General features: G+C 52.2%; 3 protein-coding genes across 14 annotated transcripts; 1 reads left to right on the top strand and 2 right to left on the bottom strand.

The window, feature by feature from the left end:
* Nucleotides 1-601: 601 nt before the first annotated feature.
* On the bottom strand, nt 602-6,266 carry Acy1 (aminoacylase 1). Of its 5 annotated transcripts, none has more exons than XM_060385359.1 (16): nt 6,021-6,266; nt 5,745-5,879; nt 5,516-5,624; nt 4,580-4,642; nt 4,384-4,490; nt 3,835-3,929; nt 3,497-3,573; nt 3,317-3,406; nt 3,171-3,227; nt 2,666-2,739; nt 2,535-2,584; nt 2,257-2,401; nt 2,102-2,170; nt 1,154-1,233; nt 955-1,015; nt 602-867 (listed from the first exon to the last, which is right to left on the bottom strand). In XM_060385359.1, the coding sequence occupies exons 3-16, from the start codon at nt 5,607-5,609 to the stop codon at nt 703-705; spliced, it is 1,227 nt and encodes a 408-aa protein (XP_060241342.1). In that variant the 5' UTR covers nt 5,610-5,624; nt 5,745-5,879; nt 6,021-6,266; the 3' UTR covers nt 602-702. The 5 variants fall into 5 exon arrangements, with proteins under 5 accessions (XP_060241342.1, XP_060241339.1, XP_060241341.1 ...); XM_060385356.1 differs by having other exon boundaries at nt 5,516-5,620; XM_060385358.1 differs by lacking the exon at nt 5,745-5,879 and having other exon boundaries at nt 6,021-6,265.
* Nucleotides 6,267-7,572: 1,306 nt separating this feature from the next.
* On the bottom strand, nt 7,573-17,469 carry Abhd14a (abhydrolase domain containing 14A). 7 transcript variants are annotated; one of them, XM_021639858.2, is made up of 6 exons: nt 17,016-17,469; nt 12,530-12,777; nt 11,242-11,455; nt 10,978-11,093; nt 8,125-8,360; nt 7,573-7,915 (listed from the first exon to the last, which is right to left on the bottom strand). In XM_021639858.2, the coding sequence occupies exons 3-6, from the start codon at nt 11,433-11,435 to the stop codon at nt 7,733-7,735; spliced, it is 729 nt and encodes a 242-aa protein (XP_021495533.1). In that variant the 5' UTR covers nt 11,436-11,455; nt 12,530-12,777; nt 17,016-17,469; the 3' UTR covers nt 7,573-7,732. The 7 variants fall into 7 exon arrangements, with proteins under 7 accessions (XP_021495533.1, XP_060241350.1, XP_021495532.1 ...); XM_060385367.1 differs by lacking the exon at nt 17,016-17,469 and adding an exon at nt 15,839-16,003 and having other exon boundaries at nt 8,257-8,360; XM_021639857.2 differs by lacking the exon at nt 17,016-17,469 and adding an exon at nt 15,839-15,998.
* Nucleotides 16,805-20,812, top strand: Abhd14b (abhydrolase domain containing 14B). 2 transcript variants are annotated; one of them, XM_021639860.2, is made up of 4 exons: nt 16,805-16,934; nt 17,813-18,056; nt 19,277-19,518; nt 19,852-20,812. In XM_021639860.2, the coding sequence occupies exons 2-4, from the start codon at nt 17,846-17,848 to the stop codon at nt 20,029-20,031; spliced, it is 633 nt and encodes a 210-aa protein (XP_021495535.1). In that variant the 5' UTR covers nt 16,805-16,934; nt 17,813-17,845; the 3' UTR covers nt 20,032-20,812. The 2 variants fall into 2 exon arrangements, with proteins under 2 accessions (XP_021495535.1, XP_021495536.1); XM_021639861.2 differs by having other exon boundaries at nt 16,869-16,934; nt 17,766-18,056.
* Nucleotides 20,813-20,831: the final 19 nt, after the last annotated feature.

Below are 20,831 nucleotides of genomic sequence, written 5' to 3'. Positions count from 1 at the left end.
GTATTCTTGCTACCCATGAATGGGATCTGATCACATAGCTAGGGAGGGCGGGAGAGGCAGTCTTCCTCCTCCTTTAAGGAGCTCTGTTCTGAGGGGAGAGCCATGGCCCTAGTGCAGAATGTCTGTTAGGACCTCAGTGCAAAGGCTGGCAGGGCTCAGTGTGAGTTCAGAGTGCTGGCCCCTGGTAGCCCACATGCCAGGGTTTGAATTTTCTCTCCACAACTAAGGTCCGTAAAAAGCCCCATCTCTCCTGCTCTGTGCTCACGGAATTTAGGTCAGAGCCTAGTTCCTGGGGTCATGGCTAATGGCTGATACATAACCCACTAGGGGATGGCCCAACCTGTTTTCAGAGAAGCAATACACCACCTCTCCAGGCCCTCGGCATCCACTGCTGAGGTCAGAAGTATGCTGGTTCACACAGCAGCTGGGTTCTCAGCTGGACACCGCTGTGGTGGCGTGGGACTGAATGTTGTGCCATGCCAAGAGCGAGCAGTTCAGTTCAGGACAGAAAGGTCCCAAACCCAGGCTCTCTTTTTTTTCATTTGTGAAATGGAGATAAGTCCCCAGAGAAAAAATTTCTACTCCATGATTGTCAACAGTATAAAGAAGATCCCATCCAACACTGGCTTTATTACTGGGCAGGAGCAACAGATCCTTGGCAGTGGCTGGGCTGGAAGCTGCAAGGATTGGAAGGCATGGGGTTCAGCTTTCGCCAGGTAAGGCGGGCACACTAGCAAGTGCAGCGAGTAGGTGTGTATATATGTCAACCCCACGTAGGAACACAGCCTCATGCAGCCGTTCGTTATGGTCATGGAGCAGCACAGGTGTGCGGTTCATGGGCGAGAAGCCCAGAGCTGGGATTCCCATCTGCGGGGGTGATAAGGCACTGTTAGAGAAAAAAGGCAGTTTTCAGGCACCCCACTGCCTAGCACTGCCCTGTAGTGAGTCGCTCACCGCCCGGATATAGCGGCTGTCAGTGGCAGCAGGAAAGATCTCTGGCTCCAGAGTGAGGTTCCTAAGGGGAAGAGCCTGGTAAATGGAGAGGAAGGGAAGGGAAAAACCAGAGGGGCATAGGACGGTGGGAAAGCGGGGGAGAACAGGGAGGAGAGGTTCTGGGGTCTGGGCTGTTGGAAGAGGACTGGTCAGCACTCACATTTCCTTGCAGGCCCCGCTGAAAGCTGCCCACCAGGGATCAGTATCATCAGTGCATGTTATTCGGGGCTCCATAAACTTCTGGGGAAGGGAAGGAATGAAATGTTAAGGACTCACAGAATGTGCTGTGCTTGGCACAGGGCACACCTACCAGGCTTCCAGGTGGCCAGCACAGCCCCAGGCCCTCTTCCATTCCTTCAAATGTCCTAGGTCTGGGTCTTTTCCTCATTCCAATCTATTTCACTCTAATTTTCAGATCCTAGCCTAAATGCCTGTTACTCAAGTGCCCTGGGCCTCAGACCGGCAGAATACATATTCTCTGAATACAAGGTCCTACTTTCCTGGACCAACATGTGTGCATAGTCACGTAATTATATCAGTAATTTTTTTCTTTGCTTCAGGACAGGGCTTCTCTACATAGCCTGTCTGTCCTCAAACTCACTATATAGACCAGGTTGGCCTCAAACTCATAGAGATCTGCCTGCCTATGTCTCCAGAGTGCTGGGATTAAAAGTGTGTGCCACTTTACCTTGCTTTTGTATTGTATTGTACCTTGCTGGCCTTGAGTGTGACCAAGGCTGGCCTTGAACCTGCCACCTCCACCTCTGAGTGCTGGTTTTATAGACATACGCAGCATTCCTATTTTATGAGGTACTAGGGATCAAACCTGGGGCTTCATTCATGCTAGGCAAACACTCCACCAGCTGTGCCACACTCTAGATCTATCAAAGTCCAAAAACATTCGTGCCTCCCCACTCTATGCTATAGGGAACAAGAGGCAAAATCCCCCATTTTACCCCTCACCATTCACAATGGTCTCTACAGCTATCGCTTACTGGGTAGAAGAAACGAAACATCTCTTACGGCTAAGGTGCCAGGCACTCCTACATTGCCCTCCTCAGATCCCTGTGGCCCCGATGCTCCCTCATCAGAGGTCCCACGTCAATACCTGAGCAAACTCAAAGGTGACCCCCTCGCCTGCTTCCTGGCACCAGCTCTGCAGCTGCTTCTCGAAGGCCTGGAGGAAGGGATGTGAGCTGAGCCTCTAGGACACGACTGAGAACCCAGGCTGTCTCCTCCCTCAGACCTGGGTGGCGCTGGTACCTTCATGTCTACATCTGGTGCCACTCGGAAGTCAAAGCTGGCACTCATAGTAGAAGGTACCACGTTATAGGCCACGCCGCCTTCTAGCTTAGTCATATTCACCGAAGTCACCGCCCCCTCCTTCAGGTGAGGATTCTCCTGCAGCCTGCGTTGGCGCAGCAGGGAGCGGGGAGGCAGAAGACAGGCATAGCAGATAAAAGAAGGTAGAGCAAGTTTCTCGTCTTGCACAGCCACCCGAAGCCGCCCCCACGCCCCACGCACTTCCTAGGCTGCCTTACCTCTGCTTTTCCTTCTCCCGGAATGCCAAGATGGAGCTTATAACCTTATGCTAGGAGAGTATGAGATGAGATGTGAGAGCAGCCCTAGGACAGAGCCTCCCGAATGCCCAGACTCCCCACGGGTCACACACCAACTTCTCTGCTGCTGTATCCTCGATGAAGCGTGAGGCGTGGCCTGGCTTCCCAGTGCTGGTAACCCGGACCCCTGGGAGGAAGAGGGTTTTCAGCATGAGAGAGCTGGAGACTCAAGGAGCCCAACAATGGGCCCGGGTCTTTCCCAGATTCTGAACTCTGAGCCCATGGCACAGAGCAGGGTCCTGGCAACAGTTCAGCACCTGCCCTCAGAACCCAGGAAGGAAAGAGCTGGGAGGCAAAACTCTCCATGCCTCAGGCATCAACATCTCAGATCCTGTACTGGGCAAAGGTCTTTCTGGCCCATTTTACACCTGGCTAGAAGTGGCTGTTGAGGGGTGAGATGAAGCCATTCCTTAAGCGAAGCCCAACAGCGCAGGGAAAGGGCGGTGCACAGTGGGACTGGTTGCTCTGGTCATCTGACCTAGGGGACTGCTATAGGAAAGGAGACAGCAAGTGACACTCCCCCCCCACACTCCCCCCCCACACCAAACCCATACTCACACCAAGGGCTCCGTTCACTATAAAAGACGGTGAAGGCATCAGTGGGGTTGGCCAGGCCTGAGAGAGAAAGTTGGTAACACAGGGTGGAGTGATGCAGCTTCCCCTTGCAGCCTGGCTACCCCTGGGAGGCTTGCCAACCTGCTCACCCTCATCCAGGGCAAAGCCTGCCCGCAGAGCCTGGAACTCGGGCCGCTTCACAAACAGCTCCATCCCTTTGTGACCTCCAACCTCCTCATCTGTAAAAGTGTCAGGGGTGTGATGGGAGATGCCTCACAGCACACCTTCCTTCCCCTTCTGAAAGACGCCCCTCCCCAAGCCACTCCTACCAGGCACAAAGGTCAAGTGGATGGTTCTAGGGAAGTGGCAGCCGTCACTCTTTAGCCTCCTCACAGCCTCCAGGTACCTAAGTGAGCAGAGGTCAAGTGCTAAGGCCATGGACAGTGTAGTTTTGTGCCCTAGACGCTTTCCTGCCATGTTATTTCAGGGACCCCAGAAAACTCCTAGCCCTTTTCTGGGCCTATTTCACCAAGAGTGGTCATGGCAGTAATTTCTGCTTTAGATAGTAAGATGGTCCCTGCTCGGCTTGGGGGTTTTCAACAGGTATCTGTGCTCTTGCTGAATCCAGCCGGGGGTGGTAGTGGTGCTGGGAACGGAGGGCACTCACTGGATGCTAACACTCTTCATGTCCTGAGCTCCCCTTCCATAGATGTAGCCCTCGGAATCCTTGAAGGCTTCAAAGGGATCATGATGCCAATGTTCCTGGGAGCAGAAGTGGGAAGAGGGGCCCGCCACAGAATTGAAATGGTGAGAGAGATAGAAGGCTAAAGAAAACAGCTACCCGATTTGCATCCCCTATTTGTCTCCTGCCTTCACCCCGTCCCTAGCACAGAATTTTACTGGACAAAGACTGCTTATATGGAACCGTGTCGTCTGAATGTTAAGCTGTGGTGGATAAACTAGGCGTAGTGGTGTAGGCTTTTAATCCTGGCACTCAGGAGGCAGGGGCAGGCAGATCTCTTGAGTTTGAGGTCAGTCTAGTCTACATAGTGAGTTCCAGGACAGCCAGGGCTACATGGTGAGACCCTCTCTCTATCTCAGGAAAAAAAAAAAAAAACAAGAAACAAAACAAAAAGAGTAGTGGTGTAATGAGCACCATGGGTCCCAGGGGAAGGGTGAAGTCCAACGGTATCCACACACACCCCTTCACGCATACCTTGAAGACAGGTACCACATCGGTGTGGGAGTTTAGCAAGATGGAGGGGAGGGAAGGGTTGGTGCCCGGCCAGGTCAGCACAGTGATCACATAGCCTGGCATCACCTGCAGGGAGTCAGGACAGGAAGCAGTCAGCACCAGGTAACAAGGTGTGCCCAGCCCATGGCCCCCATCCGCTCAAGCCCCAGACTCATCTCTATTTTCTGACAGCTCAGATCCAGCTGGTCAGCCTGCTCCTCAAGGAAGGCAATAGCACCGCCTGGGAAAACGGAGAGCCTTGTTACAGCTTTTGCTGGTACCCAACAGCCCCAATATAGCAGCTGCCTTCCAACACAATTCCAAATCCCCAAAGACACCTGCATCTGTGTCCCCAAGGAATACGATGTTCTTGGCCCATCAGTGACCTTCTGGGAAGGTCAGGTGTTACCTTCCTTTCTTTCTTTTTAATATATCTTTTTAAAAAATATTTATTTATTTATACACATGAGTTCATGCCTGTGTGACAGAAGAGGGCATCAGTTCACATAATAGATGGTTGTGAGCCACCATGTGATTGCTGGGAATTGAACTCTGGACCATCTGAAAGAGCAGGCAGTGCTCTTAACCACTGAGCCATCTCTCCAGCCCAGGTGCTATCTTTCTTAAAGATAGAGGAGTCAGAGATAAAGAGACTCACCCAAAGTCCCTCCACTCCTAAATCTTACAACAGGATTTGGACGCATGCACAAGACTCCTAGGCACCAAGCCGATTCCCTAAGGGTTGTGGCCTTTATATATAACTTTGGTAGATAACTTTGGGGGCTGAGATGTGGGTGGGGGCCGGGGATGGGCACACCTTGTTACCTGGTGCCCCAGGTGTCTCTTTGTGGTTGCCCCAGTCTCCCTACACCACTCTGGCCTTTGAGGAGTGAGGTGAGGCTATTCCTTCCTTAACTAGCTGCCAGGAGTCACCATGCAGAGCTGCGTGGCATAGGGAAAGGGTGGGTGAACAGTGGGCCGACCTAGGAGATGGCTACACGAAAGGACCCCCAGCAGAGTGGGGGTCCACCGGATGGCCAGAGTTGAAGGTAGCATACAGCACACTCCCAGCCCTTGAGGCCCCGTCACAGGCCCTAAGACCCTACATTCTCACCATAATCAGGACTGGGCTGCACAGTGCAGATGCGCAGGTACTGGCGGAAGAGCGTCACGGAGGGGTGCTCCGACTGGGGACCCTTGGTGGTCATGGCGCCGCGTGCTGTCTTGGGCAAAGGGAGTAGCTAATTACTATTCCCCTCTCCCGCCCAGCAGCTGGGGCCCGGGGGGGGGGGGGGCTGCACCTGCACTCTGGCCTTTGCAATGTTCTTCGGGGAGGAGGATACCTTGGCTTGACTGCCCCATTTTGTGCCAGACGGTTTTTAAACGTTTCCTCATTTAATCCCCAAAAGAGTGCCGGGAAGTAAGTTTGTGCCTCTGAGTGCCCGCTTGACTGAGAGAAAACTGAAGCTCAGAGCCAGCTAAGGAAGTAGGAGAACTTGGTTTGAAGGAGACATTGACTCCCGCCACCCTCCTCAAAATATTTCCCTCAAAGGCCGGGCTTTCATGCCACAGAGTCACGGAGCCCCATACCCCTCAACCCCTCCTTAAGGTCCTCCAACCTTGCTCTCTCCAGGTCTCCGTCCTGTGCTGTCCTCTCTCCTCAGGGCCCTCGCGAAATTGTGGCCGGGACTCGAGAGTCCACCGAAGTCGCAATCTCAAAACCACCCCGGGGCCACCCACCACGTGGGCTGGGCGGGGTGAAGGGGCGGAGACCGGGGACTGGAAGGGCTGTCCCAGTTCCCTTGGAGGAGCCGGCGCCGGCGCCGTTGTCCCTGCCTGGCTCTGCGTGGGGCCTGTGCTGGGTAACTGGAAGCTTGGATCCGAGATCCACCTCCTAGGTCCTCCTCACTGAGGCCAGCCCCGCCCTCCCCACGCCCGGAGCCCGAACCGCAAGCCCAGAATGGTCCCGCCTCCAGAGGCTCTTCCTCCCCCTGCAGCCTCCGGATAGGACAAGAAAAGAGGGCGGGGCCTGGCGCTAAAAGTCCTCGCAGCTAGGGTTGGGTACTCAACTGCTCTCGAGGTGTTGAGCCGCCAAGAGTATCCTGTGTCCCTTCTGTCCTTTTCTTGCCGCCTCCACTTCTCAGGGAGGCCCTCCCAGATTGCCTCATTCCTCCAGTAGTCTCTGCCCTCCCCACCTCGTGAGTTCCAGGATGCCGACGTGCCCATGGGGTTCTAACCCGGGCCAGGCAGAGTGGGCGGCTCGGCAAGGTGCCACAATCATAAATGAAAGCTAAGTGCCCGGATGGGAGAACCGGTGACTCTGTGAACGCGTTTCGGTGTGGCCAAATTTATGTGACGGTGGATATAACCATATGTGTGACATTATGAGTCCGAGATGGTGGCAGTGCCGAGCGTCATGGGCAATCGGGTGAAGCAGGTGCAATTGTGACATCTCTCGGTATGGGAGATGGGGAAGGAACACCTTGGCTGACCCTACACCGAACCCTAAGCTCTTCTGCCTCCTGCGGAGAGAGAAACAGAGCCATAGCTGTTCCTCTGGCCACCAGCAATCGGGGTGTAACTGTAGCTGCTCACATGTGTACCTAGCTGTTCTTTGTACTCCCAGGAGGTTCTGTCCTCTGTTCCAGAGACTGAACCAGCTTGGGGGACCGGGCAGAAGACTTTAACCCTGGGACCAACAGGGCAGGCAGGGAGGATCAAGGCGGGAGGGGGAGGTGTCCATCCCACCCTCTTGGGGTTGAAGTCTCTGGCTGCTCATCCCTAATAAGGAAGCAAACAGGTTTGATGGTTCAACAACGTTGTTTTAATTCTTAAACCACACCCCGCCTCCACCTTCATGTACTCTGCATTCCTCTCACACAGCCCTGTTGGGAAGTGAATGGCAGCCACAGTGGCTAACACTCACCTCTCGGCACCCCTCTCTTAAACACATCCAACCTCACTATCATTTCCCCTGCCAGATACTGTCACTAGGCATTTTACAGAGAAGGAAACTGAGTCACAGAAATGAGAGCACAGATTATGAAGAAGTAGTGCACTCACACTTAGACTCCCGGGAGCACCCCCCACCCCCAGTCCCAAAGCAGCTGCAAACTTGCCTCCCACTCCCCGGCTTCCCCACACAAGTCAGGAAACAATGTCACTCTCCAGGAGAGACAAAGAGGCTTTTCTTTATTGTGCTTGTGAAATGAAATCAAAAGTCCTGGCTAGGCTTGATCCTCTATCCCCAATCCCAGCCAAGGACTACCATCCTGGAAGAGGAAAGAGATGGTCTAGACCCTTCAAGGGCATTCCTGGGAAGTGAGTTCAGTCAAGGCAAATGGTCAAGGAAGGCAAGAAGGGCGAGGTGGAAGGCTTCCGGCTTGTGGAGGTAGCAGGCATGGCCCGCGTTGTGTAGCTTTACCACGGAGTGGTTGGGCAGGTGGTGAAGCTGCCGAAGTGACTCTGGGGCCAAGGTGTGGTCCAATTCCCCATAGATGATAAGAGTTGGTGTCTGCAGGGGAGGCCAGAACCTGTTGTTTCTGGGGCTTGGAGAGGACTTGCCCCACAAGCTCTTCCTTTATGGAGCCTTGTCCCCACTCTACCTCCATCCAAATGCAGGGACCAACCCTCTAGGACTAGAAGCCTACTCCCCACCCCCACCTCACACGACACAAGCCAGCGGTAGGGTGCCAGGGACTTTGCAGATCATTGTCTAAATACCTTCACGGCCCAGAATTGTTCCTGTGTGTAATTCCGGGTGGAGGTGGGTGCAATGGGCACAAATCCACGTAGCCGGTGCTGGCTTCGCATCAAGAAGGGTAGGGCATAGCTGCCACTCAGCGAGGGGCTCACCAGTACAGCATTCCGCACCGCTAGGTCCCGCAGCACTCGCTCCAGCAGCTCCGCTCGACCCGCCTCTGTGCTTGTCTCCTTTGAAGGTGCTGAGTTCCCAAAACCTGGGAACAGCGGCAGGCACTGCCTGAGAGGAGCCCGGAAGTGCTCAAAACTTCCTGCCTACCACAGTGGGAGAGAGGTGACGGCGTAGCACATTCTATACCCCAGCTGTTCTTTTTTTATAATATAATAAAGATGTTAGAAAAACATCTTTCCAGCATGGGCGGCATGGCTCAGTGGGTAAGAAGCACGTGCCGCACTCACCTGAATGATTTGAATCTGATCCCTGGATCCCATGTGGTGAAAGGAGGAAACTGATTCACATGAGCTTTTAAGCCAATAAGACCCAGTGCTAGGGAGATGCAAGAAATGGACACCCCCGTGACTGACGGGAGGATAAATCTATACAGCCTTCTGAAAGGTAAAATAGTATTCAGAAAAAGTGTGTGCCCTGACCCACCAATTGTCCTTGATAGCTAGAGAAACTATTACCCTAAACGCTTTGTTTTTGTTTTCATGACAGGGTTTCTCTGTGTAGCTCTGGCTGTCCTGGAACTTCACTCTGTAGACCAGGCTGGCCTCAAACTCAGAGATCCACCTGCCTCTGCCTCCTGAGCACTGGAGGCATGCACCACCATGCCTGGTTCTTCTATACTTAAAAAAAAAAAAAAAAAAAAAAAAATGTCCAAAGAGGTTTGAGTTACATATTTGGGCATTTCAGGTGACAATGTTAGAGCTACCGGTTGAGAAATGAGCATACAAAGCCTGCCCTTGACTATTATGGTTCACGCTGCAGCATTAACAACAGACAAGGAGGCTTGCAGGACCCGGCTTGATCCACAAGTCATGATGCAGCCAGGGAAATTAAGGTGTAAAAAGCAGACAGGATGCTAATACTCCCAACCACCTACAAAACCTGCACATTGTCTCCGCCTTTCTCTTTCTCTCTCTCTCTCTCTCTCTCTCAGTCCAGGCGGACTGAACCTAGAGCCTTGTATATGCCAGGCAAGAACCTGGGAATTATGTTCCCAGGCCTTTTTTTGCTTTTTATTTTGAGACAGGGTCTAAGAGACTAAGTTACCAGGCTACTCTTGAACTCACTCTGTAGTCTAGGCAGGCCTTAAATCTGGGATCCTCCTGGGCAGCTGGGATTATGGTCTGTGCCACCAGGCCCACCCGTGCGTGGAGATGCTTGAAAGTGGGGCTGTCACACTCAGCTGTTCAGAGAGGAAGGAGAAGTGACTCTTTCTTTTAAAGATATATTTATTTATTTTATGTATGAGTACTCTATCTGCATGTACACCTGCATGCCAGAAGAAGGCAGCAGATCCCAGTACAGATGGTTGTGAGCCACTGTGTGGTTGCTGGGAATTGAACTTAGGACCTCTGGAAGAGCAGCCAGTGCTTCTAACCACTGAGCAATCTCTCCAACCCCATGATATTGCTTTCTAAGGCCTTTACTTTTTTAAAAAAGTATTGATTTTTATTTTTAATTTAATTTGTGTATTCCTACATGTAGGTTTATACACATGAATCCAGGTTCCCTCAGAGTCCAGAAGAGGGCACTGGATCCCCAGTTTGCTGCCTACAGGGGTATTAGGAAACAAACTCAAATTCTCCGTAAGAAAGCTCATGCTTACTGCTCAACTGCTGAGCCACCTCTCTAGTCCCTGGGCTACGCTTATCCACTGCCCCACCCACATACCCCCGCTTTTCTGCCTTTTTCTTTTCTTTTCTAGACAGGGTTTCTTTGTGTAGCCTTGGCTGTCCTCCTGGGTTTGGTTTGTAGATGCAGCTGGCCTTGAACTCACAGTGATCTGCCTGTCTCTGCCTCCCTGAGTGCTTGGATTAAAGGTGTGCACCACCATGCCTGACTCCCATTTTCATTTTTAATTAGAAAAATAACAGCACAGGGTTGGGAGTGTAGTTTAGTGATTGAGTGCCTGCCAAGCATTCATTCCCCCCCCCCCTTTAGTTTCTTGAGACAGAGCTTCTTGGTATAATAACTCTGGCTGTCCTGGACTCATGCTAAGACCAGGCTGGCCTGGAACACACAAAGATCACCTCCACTGATCAGAGTGCTGGGATTAAAGGCATGGGCCACCACTGCCTGGCTCAGCCTAGCATTCCTGAGGACCTGGGTTCAATCCACAGCACTAGAAACAACAACAACAAACCCAGAGGATAACACAGTCTGTGTGTACAGGTAAGAGGAAGAGAGGCTGGTGAGGTTGCTTATTGACTGGGTAAAAGGACTTGCTGCCAAGCTTGACAATCTTAATTAGATCCCTGGGACCCATAAGGTGGAAGGAGAGGACCAACTTCCACAAGATATCTGCTGACTTCCACAGGTGTGCTCTCCCCCAAGGCGGGGGGTGGGGGAGAGCCACAAGAATTACATAGTCCCAAAAAGCACAGTGAAATCCCCTGATGGTTGCTCATGAAACGATCACTTTTCTGTTTTTTCTGTGACATGCAATAATCCACATTGTAGTTTTCAGGGCAGAAAATAAAAACAGGTCTTTACTGTGGTACCCTTCCTGTGACCTGAAACTGGTGTGTCTGCGCATGGAACCCATGCCCCCTGCTTGGCCACCCTTCCAATTCTCCCTTCTGGCGACTGCGCCTCTGTTCCTGCTGCAGCCTGCCCTCTCTAAACTTGGATGTGGGGGCGCTTACCTGGAAGGTCAATGGCCACAGCCCGGTAACCCCTCTTTGACAGTAGCTGCAGCGTGCCCAGCTGCTCCCATGTGTGGGAACTAAATGCCTTTCCATGGAGAAACACGACTTGTGGCCTGCAGATATAGGGGGGGAACGTGTGCCATGAGACCTGGACAGCCACCATCTTTTCTTCCCAGGTATCTTTCACTGGCCCCACCCCCAGGCTCTGAGCCCCATGAGTTGGACTGGGGTCCCGCCACTAAACCCTTGGTAATCATTCACCTATGTGTCTGCTGGATTGGCAGCGCCTCACGGTAAAAAATTTGAGAGTTGCCTCTGGTGAGACCAGCCAGGACTGTGACATTGGGACCTCTCCAGAGCTGGGAAGTCTGCTCAGGTGGGCCAGGCAGCCCCACATACAGTAGGAGCATGAGTACCAGGCCTAGACCCAGCAGGGCAGCCTGGTACCGGCTCATGAAGATCTGTACCACACAGCCTGGAAGAGAAAAAAAGAGATAGGCTGAGGAAGACCTCTACCCTTCCTTCCATTGCTCTGGAAGAATGTCTAAATGCTCTTAATGCTCTTATCCATCTACATCTCAGGCCGGGCCAAAGCCCTGGGACAGCCCACTAAATGTCCCTCTGACAGTCTTATCTAGTGACCACCATCATTGCTGTGTTAGGTAAACAAGCTCTTCCGGCTGTACCCTCTGAGCTTGGCTTTCTACGTCAGGCACTCAGAGGCCACAGAAAACGCAGGGAACAGATGTGATTATAGTTCTCTGACACGAAGGAATCCAGGCTCGTAGGTGAATTCTCTGCTGCAAGAGCAGCCGGGGAACTGGGACCCAGGGGCTAGTTTCCAAAACACCAGGCCACATGTGTTCTGGAGGAAAACACAGTGTATGGCAGGAGATGGATGAACTGGAGATGGCGGGATGGCGGTGGATGGAGGAGGTGGGCTGCTACAGGTCAAAGTGTGCCCAGAGACCTCCACTGAGGGGAGTGCCTGGAAGTGAGTCTCTTTTCTCACAATGAACAAACGGCTGCTAAAAACAGGATGCACTGTGCAACAGGAGGGGACAGTTCTCGGTCACCCCAACCAGTATGGGCTAGTTCACAGAGAACGTGGGGGATAAGGCTAAGGCGTGAGGTAGTGGTGGCTGGGAAGAGGGAGGCTGGCCTAGAAATGGAAAGGGAAGCATGCAGGCCGGAGAGAATATTCCCCACCCTCCACCCCACTTATGCTAAATGCTCTCCCTCATGGACTCCTCCAGTCTAGGGCCTTTGTTAGCCAGAGGGCTGGACCTAAGTGGGGAAGGTGGTCTTGAGAGTTCCCCTATGCCATGAGTTTCAGCAACTTGGTACTGAACCTGGTACCCAAGCTTCTTGTGAGATTTACACAATACACTCCACCTAAGCTGGTGGGGATGAGATGTCCCTGTCATCATTTATTGGGCCTAAGATGAACATGCTTGTCTTGCTCTGAGGTTCTGGGTGCGTTTTGATTGACTGTAAACTGAGCATGTGGTAGGGCTAGGAGTTGGGACCTGCCTTGGGCCACACCCACCTCTTGACTCTGTGGAACTCTTCTAGAGGCCTCACCCTCTAGCTCCGAAGTCGGGCAGTGTGTGGGCAGCAGCAGATCCTCCAGTGCTGATGAGAAATCAGGAGCCAGGCGGAAAAAGCCCGCTCTTCTTCCTAACCTGGAACAGCCAAGGATGCCGGCCTCCAAGGCACCTTCAGCTTGGGTTCCCAAGAGGTGGAGCATCGGGGTGGACCACTATTAGTGGTCCACCAGAAGCAAAACCTGTGCGGCTTTCAGGGTGAAGGGGTGGGGTTTCATTCATTGCCACTGCAACCCAGGGTGCCCAAGGCTAGACAATGGTAGGGGTTCTAAGGCAGACTGCTCTGCAGGTGGAGGAGGGTAGAAGCTGAACTGTGCTTGCTCTGGTTACTGGAATGCCCCTCTACCACAACACACAGCTGTACACACACACACACACACACACACTCACACAGACACAAGAGTCTTGCTTCCACACACTTTTCAAGAAGCTATCCCACAAATGCACAGCGGTCTCTTTGTACACACATCGGCCTTACAAAGAGACAAAGTCAGTCTCTTACAATGACATACACAAAACTCCATGCACAGTTGTGTTAACAGTTAATACTCCATGCTGCCAGGGAGCTTCTTAAACAGGGAGCTGAATGTCGCTGGCTGGTCTTTGCTACTTTGTGGGTTCTTTTTATTTTCTTCCCACCCTTTATCCCCTGGTTTCACCCACTATCACTAGATGGGAGAAAAAGAAAGATGGAGGAGAGAGATTCGTGAATCCCCAGAATCTTCTTTCTTCTTTCTTTTTTCTGTTTTGTTTTCTCAAGACAGGGTTTCTCTGGGTAGCCTTGGCTGTCCTGGACTGGCTTTGTAGACCAGGCTGGCCTCAAACTCACAGAGATCGCCTGCCTCTGCCTCCCTGAGTGCTGGGATTACAGAGTGTGCCCAGCTTCGAATATAATTTCTTTCCTTTTGATTTTTCTTTGAGCATGACTACTAACAAACCACAACCGACCAAATCTACTGGGGTGCTAGCATTTACCCTCTGAAAAGTTTCCAGAATTCCAAACATTACACAATTGCCAAAACTATCTATAGATGGCAAAACCATGCCTCTGCTAGAGCACAAGGCAAATCATAGCTGCTGTGGTCAGTTCAAAGTGGCCCACATCCCCACACCTGGGATGAAAATGAAAATACTTTCTTGTAATAATACTTCTGTGTTATTTAAAGGAACCAAAATTCCAGAATTCTCACTACAGGTGAACAACCAAAAATTAGCTTTACGAACTCCCTCAAGGGGGCTGGAGATACGGCTCAGAGGTTAAGAGCACTGGCTGCTCTTCCAGAGATCCTGAATTCAATTCCCAGCAACCACACGGTGGCTCAAAACCATCTACATGAGATCTGGTGCCCTCCTCTGGCCTGAAGCATACATGTAAGAAAAACAAGGTATGGTATACATAATAAATACGTTAAAAAACAAACAAACAAACAAAAAAACTCCCTGAAACTGACCGGATTCACTAGACACTTCCCTGCCAGAGTAAACAATAAAACTCAGACCAAATAAAGCTAAGCTGCAAAGACCCTGAGAACAAACCAGCTCCCTGAAGAAACCAGCTGAGCTGCCTGGGAGAGGTTTAGGCCAACTAAGGCACTTGGTTGGGCTCTCTCCAACCTGTTGAGCTGCAGGCAGGTTGTGCAGAGTGCTGCAGGTCCCCAGCTTCTGTGAACTCTCACCCACACAGGGGTGGGCTTTGGTGACACAGCTGTCTTTGAGTCATTTCTGCCTCTGCTGTAAGCAACCCCTTATCAATACTCCTGTAGGTAACCCCAATAAAAATTGGTTCGCCAAGCTGGATTTTGGTGGTATCCGTACTTTCATCTGTCATGGCTCTCCATCTGGGATGAGTAGAGAAGTGTGTTTGTCTCCCCAGGAACACAACAGCCAAGTAGCAGGAAGGCAGAGATGGATACATATGATTTCATATACAAGCCAAGCATGGTGGCCCATGGCTTTAATCACAGGATTCAGGAGACAGAGGCAGGAGGATCTCTGTGAGTTTGTGGCCTACATAGGGAGTTCCAGGTCAGAGAGACACTGTTTCAAAAAACAAAAACAAAACAACAACCCATACACAGGTATAGCAGCTAGAGAGACAGGAGGACTGTAGGTTAAAGTAAATTAGGCTGCTTGGTAGGCCCTATCTTCAAGTGAGCAAACAAAACCAACACCCACAAAACCAACACCCACAAAACCGCACACAAACTCTCAGAGTATTCAAGCACAGAATCCTACCCAAGCCTTAAACCACCAATAGACACACAGTCCTGGCCTCAGAATTTAGCGCTCCAGAATTTGAGAGCTCCAGCTACATAGCAAGACCCTGTTTCAAATAAACAACAGAAACTCAGCAACAACAATAACAACAAAGGCAGAAACAAACGAGGGGCTGGAGAGATGGCTCAGCGGTTAAAGAGCACTGACTGCTCTTCCAGAGGACCTGGGTTCATAATCCCAGCACCCACATGGCAGCTCACAAATGTCCATAACTCCAAGATCCGACACCTTCACACAGATGTACATGCATACGAAACACCAGTGCACATAAAAGTGAAAATATAGTTAGTGTTGGCTCAGTGAGTTAAGACACTTACAGACAAGGTCTAACACCCTGGTTCCATGTGCAGGACCCATAGGATGAATGGAAAGAAACAATTCCCAGAACTGTCCTCTGACTTCCATACACACAGCACTGTATGCGTCTTTCCCCCATAAATACATAAAACATTAGAAGGGGCACAGTGACAGGCACTCGCTGCCAGGCCTGACCATCTGACTTTAAGATCCCTGGCACTCTCATGGTGGAAGGATGAACGGACCCCAGCAAGTTGTTCCCTGACTTCCCATGTGCGACCCCCACACAGTATAAATAAATGTTTAAAAGAAAAAAAGGGGGGAGGGGGGACAAACTACTAGCAAGCAAGGACCTGGGGACAGGCCGGGGAAGAAACGCACCAGCTGACAGACACAAACCAACCTTCAGAAACACAGATGTGGACAGGAGCACAGGAAAGAAGCAGGCAGGCAGAGAGGACACCTCCCTAAAACAACCCCTCAGCACCCCCTCTTCTCCAAAGCGAAGAGAAGCACCTATACCCAGACCTTCAAGAACACAGACACTTGCACGCACAACACACTGCACACGTGTTGCCCAACGCTTGAGCCTTCGGCAGGACTCTGCCCCAAGCGGCGGGGACAAGGTTGGCCGACGCCCGGACAACCTGCGGGCCTCCTTCCCGGGAGACACTCACCGCGCAGACAGGGTGACCAAGCGGGCTCCGGTGAGGCGGGGCCGGGCCTAGGCGGGGCCAACAGCCAAAACAGCCTGACGGCTTCTAGCTCTGCCTCCTCGTTAGAAACTAGCCGGCCAGAGTCCGGCCGCCCAGGCGCGCCTGCGCAGTACGCAGCTGCACAGGGCCTTGACTGGTTACTAAGGGAGGATCTGGGGCGATGCCCCCAAAGCCCAAAGGCCCGCCTCTCGGCTCAGACGATCGGAATTGCTATTGGCCTGAAGCCTGAGGGCCTGGGTTCTTTGCTTTTTGCAGGTGTTTGTTTGTTTGTTTGTTTGCTTCAAAATGGATAAGGATGTCTTAGGATTTAAGGACAGGTCAAGCCTCAGAAGAGTTCCTGGCAGCAGGGGTCTTCTAGTATAAAGGCTAGGTGATGTTATTGTTATGCAGCAGCTCCGGGCTTCCGTCCAAGCACTTTCTTTACTTTCCCACTCCCCCGCCGGGTGAGGGCCTGAGGCGGCCTCCGACCCTGGTCTGATCAGGACGCCTATTCTTGGTTGGCAACCTGTGATCAACTGTCTGGTCTGCCCCAGGTTCACCGGGGCAGGGAGGCCATGAAGGGAGCAAAAGATTGGTACCCTGCCAAGGTTGACATTAACCAGACTCGTTCTATAGGCTCAGCACTGCCTCCGATGCCACCTGGCTGAACTCTGGCGGAGCCTTACACTCAGATGCGTGGGATGTCAGCTTCAGGACAGGTGCACAGCTGTCCTGACACGGGGTGAGGGCGGGGGGTGGGGGGCGGACGGCAGAGATACCAGAAATAGCTTTCGCCCTCAAGGCAGGGCACTTCCGTGTGGGGCAGATCGCCGAGGGTTTCAAGGTCTCCTTCAACCCTGCTCTTGGGGCGCACAGGGATGGGGATGGGCTTGGGGAAACGAGTTCAGAGGAGAAGGAAGGATTAAGGCGCGGACCAGCCTAGTGGTAGCTGACCAAGAGAGGGCGCACAGAACGCCAAGGCCTGTCCCCTCCTCTTGCCCAACCCCTTTCCTACTTCTTTCCCTACCCGCCAACTGCACGCGCCATTCTCCTTGCGGAAGACCGCGCGCATTCCCAGGTACTACCCTGCACTCTCTCTTTGCGTCTCCGCTCAGAGCCCGCCTGCCCCAAGTCTCCTCATCTCGGCTCTCCAGCTCACCTCTCTCTGGGCTGCCCCTCCTTCCCGTGCTTCCTCTGGACAGACCCAGGGATTCGGGAACTGTGGTGCGCCAGTGGACCGGGGGGGAGCCTTGGCAGCGCGGGTGACCTCAGCGTCAACTGGTTGGGCTCCAGCGGCCAGGGCGCTGAGCACCCCGCGTCCCTGGCAGTCAGGCACTCCAAAGTCCTTGCCGACCGGTGCATGTGTTTCTGCCTCTGGAAAAAGGGCCTTCATCCCAAACAAACTTGGTCGCACTCTGGCCTGTATTGCTAGTTCACCTACGCAGTCCATAGTGCTGGTTTAGACGAGGCTGACTATGAGCCTGTATCAGTTTTTTGTTTTTAATGCATAGCCTCATTTAGTCCTATCCACTGTCTATGAATTAATATTTAATGGTCCTATATTCCAGTTTTTACTACCAACAGAAACCTTAACTGGGAGAGATCCACCCAGATTCTTCACTTTTTGCATAGTTTCTTTCTTTCTTTCTTTCTTTCTTTTTTTGACAGGATTTCTCTGTAACCTTCGTTGTCTTACAACTCTATATACTAGGCTGGCCTTGAACTCAGAGATCTACCTGCCTCTGCCTCCCAAGTGCTGGCACTAAAGGCATGCATCAGCACGGCATGGCAGTTTTTTTTTCAAGTTCTTAAGTGACATTTCTAGTTCTGCCATGTTTCTGTTAAGGCAGCTGAAGCTCAGCATCACCTAACCAAGCAAAAGAGGACAGACCTGCTTTTCCTCCTTCAGATCCTAGAGACCTGAGCCACCTAATGCTTCTCGCTGCCTCCCGGCAGGGTGTTCTTCCATGAAGGCACGTCACGTCGGGCATGGCCAGTGTGGATCAGCGTGAGGGCACCATCCAGGTGCAGGGCCAGGGCCTCTTCTTCAGAGAGGCTAAGCCTGGCAATGGGCAGGCAGCTCGCTTTTCTGTGCTGCTGCTGCATGGTATCCGCTTCTCCTCAGAGACCTGGCAGAACCTGGGCACTCTGCACAAGCTGGCCGAGGCTGGCTACAAGGCTGTGGCCATTGATCTGCCAGGTACTGGTGGGGTAGGCTTGTGGGCCAGGGTTGGGGAAAACTTGAAGGTGGAGGACCAGAAGGATTTAGCCATCCTGGGCCCTGATAGTGACAGAGTTGGGTACATAGTGCATGTCCCTTTGAACTCGTCTAGTCATGCTCTAGAAGGATCGATCCACTGCCCAGCTGCTTTTCACTGTGACTGGGCCTGTGTCTCAACGTCTCTGGGTTTTGCTTCCCTTATCTGTAGGGGTGGGTACCACACTTCTGCTGGTCACTGTCTCCGATGAGCATGGAATGAGGTTATCTGTGTGAATGTATTAGCTAGTACTTGACAGGTAGTCATGGCTGCTCAGCTGATTGGATGTAAAGGACCTTGACAGAGCTATACCGGCAGGCTCTTGGGGGGAGCACTGACACCAAGTCTTCCATAGTCTTAGGAAACATGGCAGGGCCTGAAGGATGGCTAAGTCCCTGGTAACCTATTTGCAAGCAGAGTCCTTGAAGTGGGCACCCAAGGAGGTGGGAACAGCTCCCAGATTGCCTGCTGTAACTTGGATCACTAGGCCCCACCCCTTTTAGTGTCTAGTGAGAAACTGGAGGCATAGACTATAGACTATACGACAGGGTCTAATCCCCTCAAGGGCTAGAGCTGCTATGGTTTCAGGTTTCAAGGGCAGATCTCCAGTCTGGCCAGGCTTGCTTTCAACTGTGGGTTGGGCTGGCTTCAGCATGAAGGTCTACACTAATGCTGTTAAGGTGTGTGTGGGTGTGTGGGGGATGACTGTTCCCAGCGCAGAAGCACTTTCGTCAGCTCTGATCCTCCAAGACTCGGTCTGGTTCCTTTTAAACAGTTAACTTAATTTCCACAAGTTTAAATGGTGAGAACATTCCTTGTCACTTTTAAAAAGAGGGGGAAAACTGGGCAGTTGAGGGGGGCTGAGAGGCTCTACCTCTGGTCATCTTTATAGTAAATGGAGAACTGGGACTCAGGCCTATCCCTGGTAGACTCAAACTCCAGAGATTCTTTTCAGGACACTGTCAGTATGAACACAAATATGGAAAGAATTGTCTCCTTCTTGCCACAGACATAATACGCTGGGCTATGGGTGTGAATGAATTGAGTCCACTGGGTGTTACTTGAACCTGGGCGCAGAGAGATTGACCTTAGGAGCACTTGCTGGGAGAAGGGACCCTTCCCATTCATTGCCTTTGTCCCCTCTACGTTTGAATCCCTGCAGGTCTTGGGCAATCCAAAGAAGCAGCAGCCCCTGCCCCTGTCGGGGAACTGGCCCCTGGCAGCTTCCTAGCAGCTGTGGTGGATGCCTTAGAGCTGGGGCCCCCAGTCGTGATCAGCCCATCACTAAGTGGCATGTACGCACTGCCCTTCCTCGTGGCCCCAGGGTCCCAACTCCGGGGCTATGTACCGGTGGCTCCCATCTGCACAGACAAAATCAATGCTGCTGACTATGCCCGTGTTAAGGTACCTTTGTGTGTGTGTGTGTGTGTGTGTGTGTGTGTGTATGTGTATGAGAGAAAGAGACCAAGATGTCAGGAGCAAGGCAGGGTCCATCCCTGGGCCTTCTCATCTGGGACCTGGGTAACCAATGGGGTGGTTTCTGGGGAGATCTGACCACCTAGCTCCCTTTGGTTGACTTAGCAGATTACTATGCCAACTCCTGTATAAAGCCCATGTCCCCACCCACTGAATCAGCTTGTCCCACGGAAATGGTGATGAGGGCTGAAGCTAACCTTTAGAAGGCTGGGGCTGGGCTAGTGTGGAAAGCCCCTTGATCCTTTCCTCCTTTCCTTTCAGACCCCAGTTCTGATTGTATACGGAGACCAGGACCCCATGGGTTCCTCCAGCTTTCAACACCTGAAGCAGCTGCCCAACCACAGAGTACTGGTCATGAAAGGGGCAGGGCATCCCTGTTACCTGGACAAGCCTGATGAGTGGCACACAGGGCTTCTGGATTTCCTTCGGGGGCTTGCCTGAGACTTAGTCCTGCAGATGAGGGCGACAGATGCCTGTCCTGAGCTCTCTCGCTGTCTTCTCCTGGTCTCTGGCTTGTGCCTCACCTGTAACAGGTCTGTCTATACATCTGTCTGGGTTCCTGTCATTTCTGCTTTTCTCTTGCAGTGACAGATCAGATCAAGGAGATAAAAATCAAATGGAAGAAGCCTCGGATTCAAGGGAAGAAACCTGATTGTGGGTAATTCATGAGCTTCTCCTACAGGCTCCTTTGCTTGGCTTACACTTTTCTGCCTCACTCTCTGCTCCACCTCCTTCTTCAGCTGCTCTGCAGGACAGCCATTCCCTCTACTCCCCTACCTGTCTTAGGCCACAGATAACATACATGTGTGAATGCTCGTTTAGATCCACACACAAACAGAACCTCCCCTTGGGAGCAGCACACAGGTCCACAGTACTGGACTGACACACTCTTGTGAGGCTTTGCAGTCCTCTGGGAAGGGAGGTGGCACTCTCTTATGAGCCGGTGCTTGTAAGAGACCCCCCCTTGCCAGGATAAGGATGTGGCCAGCCCTAGATTTCTCTTACCTACACGTTGCACCTGGTCCCAGACCAGAACTGCTTCCTCAGAAGGGGTGGAGCACCCCTCTGCCTTTCAACTCTCCCCATTTTTCTCTTCCCCTTCTTTTTGGGGCCTGCACACCTCCCCAGGTCATCAAGCATGTTGCCTGCTATGAGGCCTGGGAGTGGGTTGGGGAGACCGACTGTGGAGGTCCCTGAAATAAAGTGATGCAATTAGACCTCACATGCTTTTGCTGTCTCCC

The sequence above is a fragment of the Meriones unguiculatus genome, chromosome 6 (genome assembly GCF_030254825.1).
Source record: "Meriones unguiculatus strain TT.TT164.6M chromosome 6, Bangor_MerUng_6.1, whole genome shotgun sequence".
NCBI lineage: Eukaryota > Metazoa > Chordata > Mammalia > Rodentia > Muridae > Meriones > Meriones unguiculatus.
The sequence above is the reverse complement of the archived record's forward strand: the minus strand, read 5'-3'. Positions and strand labels throughout refer to the sequence as shown.

Coding starts and splice junctions, on each gene's coding strand:
- Acy1 (XM_060385356.1), bottom strand. CDS start 5,796: ATGAGGAAACGTTTAAAAACCGTCTGGCACAAAATGGGGCAGTCAAGC. Junction 4,643..5,515: donor GCAGCCCAGTCCTGATTATG/GTGAGAATGTAG, acceptor CCGTTTTCCCAG/GCGGTGCTATTGCCTTCCTT. Junction 868..954: donor ACAGCCGCTATATCCGGGCG/GTGAGCGACTCA, acceptor TCACCCCCGCAG/ATGGGAATCCCAGCTCTGGG.
- Abhd14a (XM_021639858.2), bottom strand. CDS start 11,435: ATGAGCCGGTACCAGGCTGCCCTGCTGGGTCTAGGCCTGGTACTCATG. Junction 11,094..11,241: donor CCAATCCAGCAGACACATAG/GTGAATGATTAC, acceptor CTATATCTGCAG/GCCACAAGTCGTGTTTCTCC. Junction 8,361..10,977: donor TGTGGCCATTGACCTTCCAG/GTAAGCGCCCCC, acceptor CGCTGTTCCCAG/GTTTTGGGAACTCAGCACCT.
- Abhd14b (XM_021639860.2), top strand. CDS start 17,846: ATGGCCAGTGTGGATCAGCGTGAGGGCACCATCCAGGTGCAGGGCCAG. Junction 18,057..19,276: donor TGTGGCCATTGATCTGCCAG/GTACTGGTGGGG, acceptor GAATCCCTGCAG/GTCTTGGGCAATCCAAAGAA. Junction 19,519..19,851: donor CTGACTATGCCCGTGTTAAG/GTACCTTTGTGT, acceptor CTTTCCTTTCAG/ACCCCAGTTCTGATTGTATA.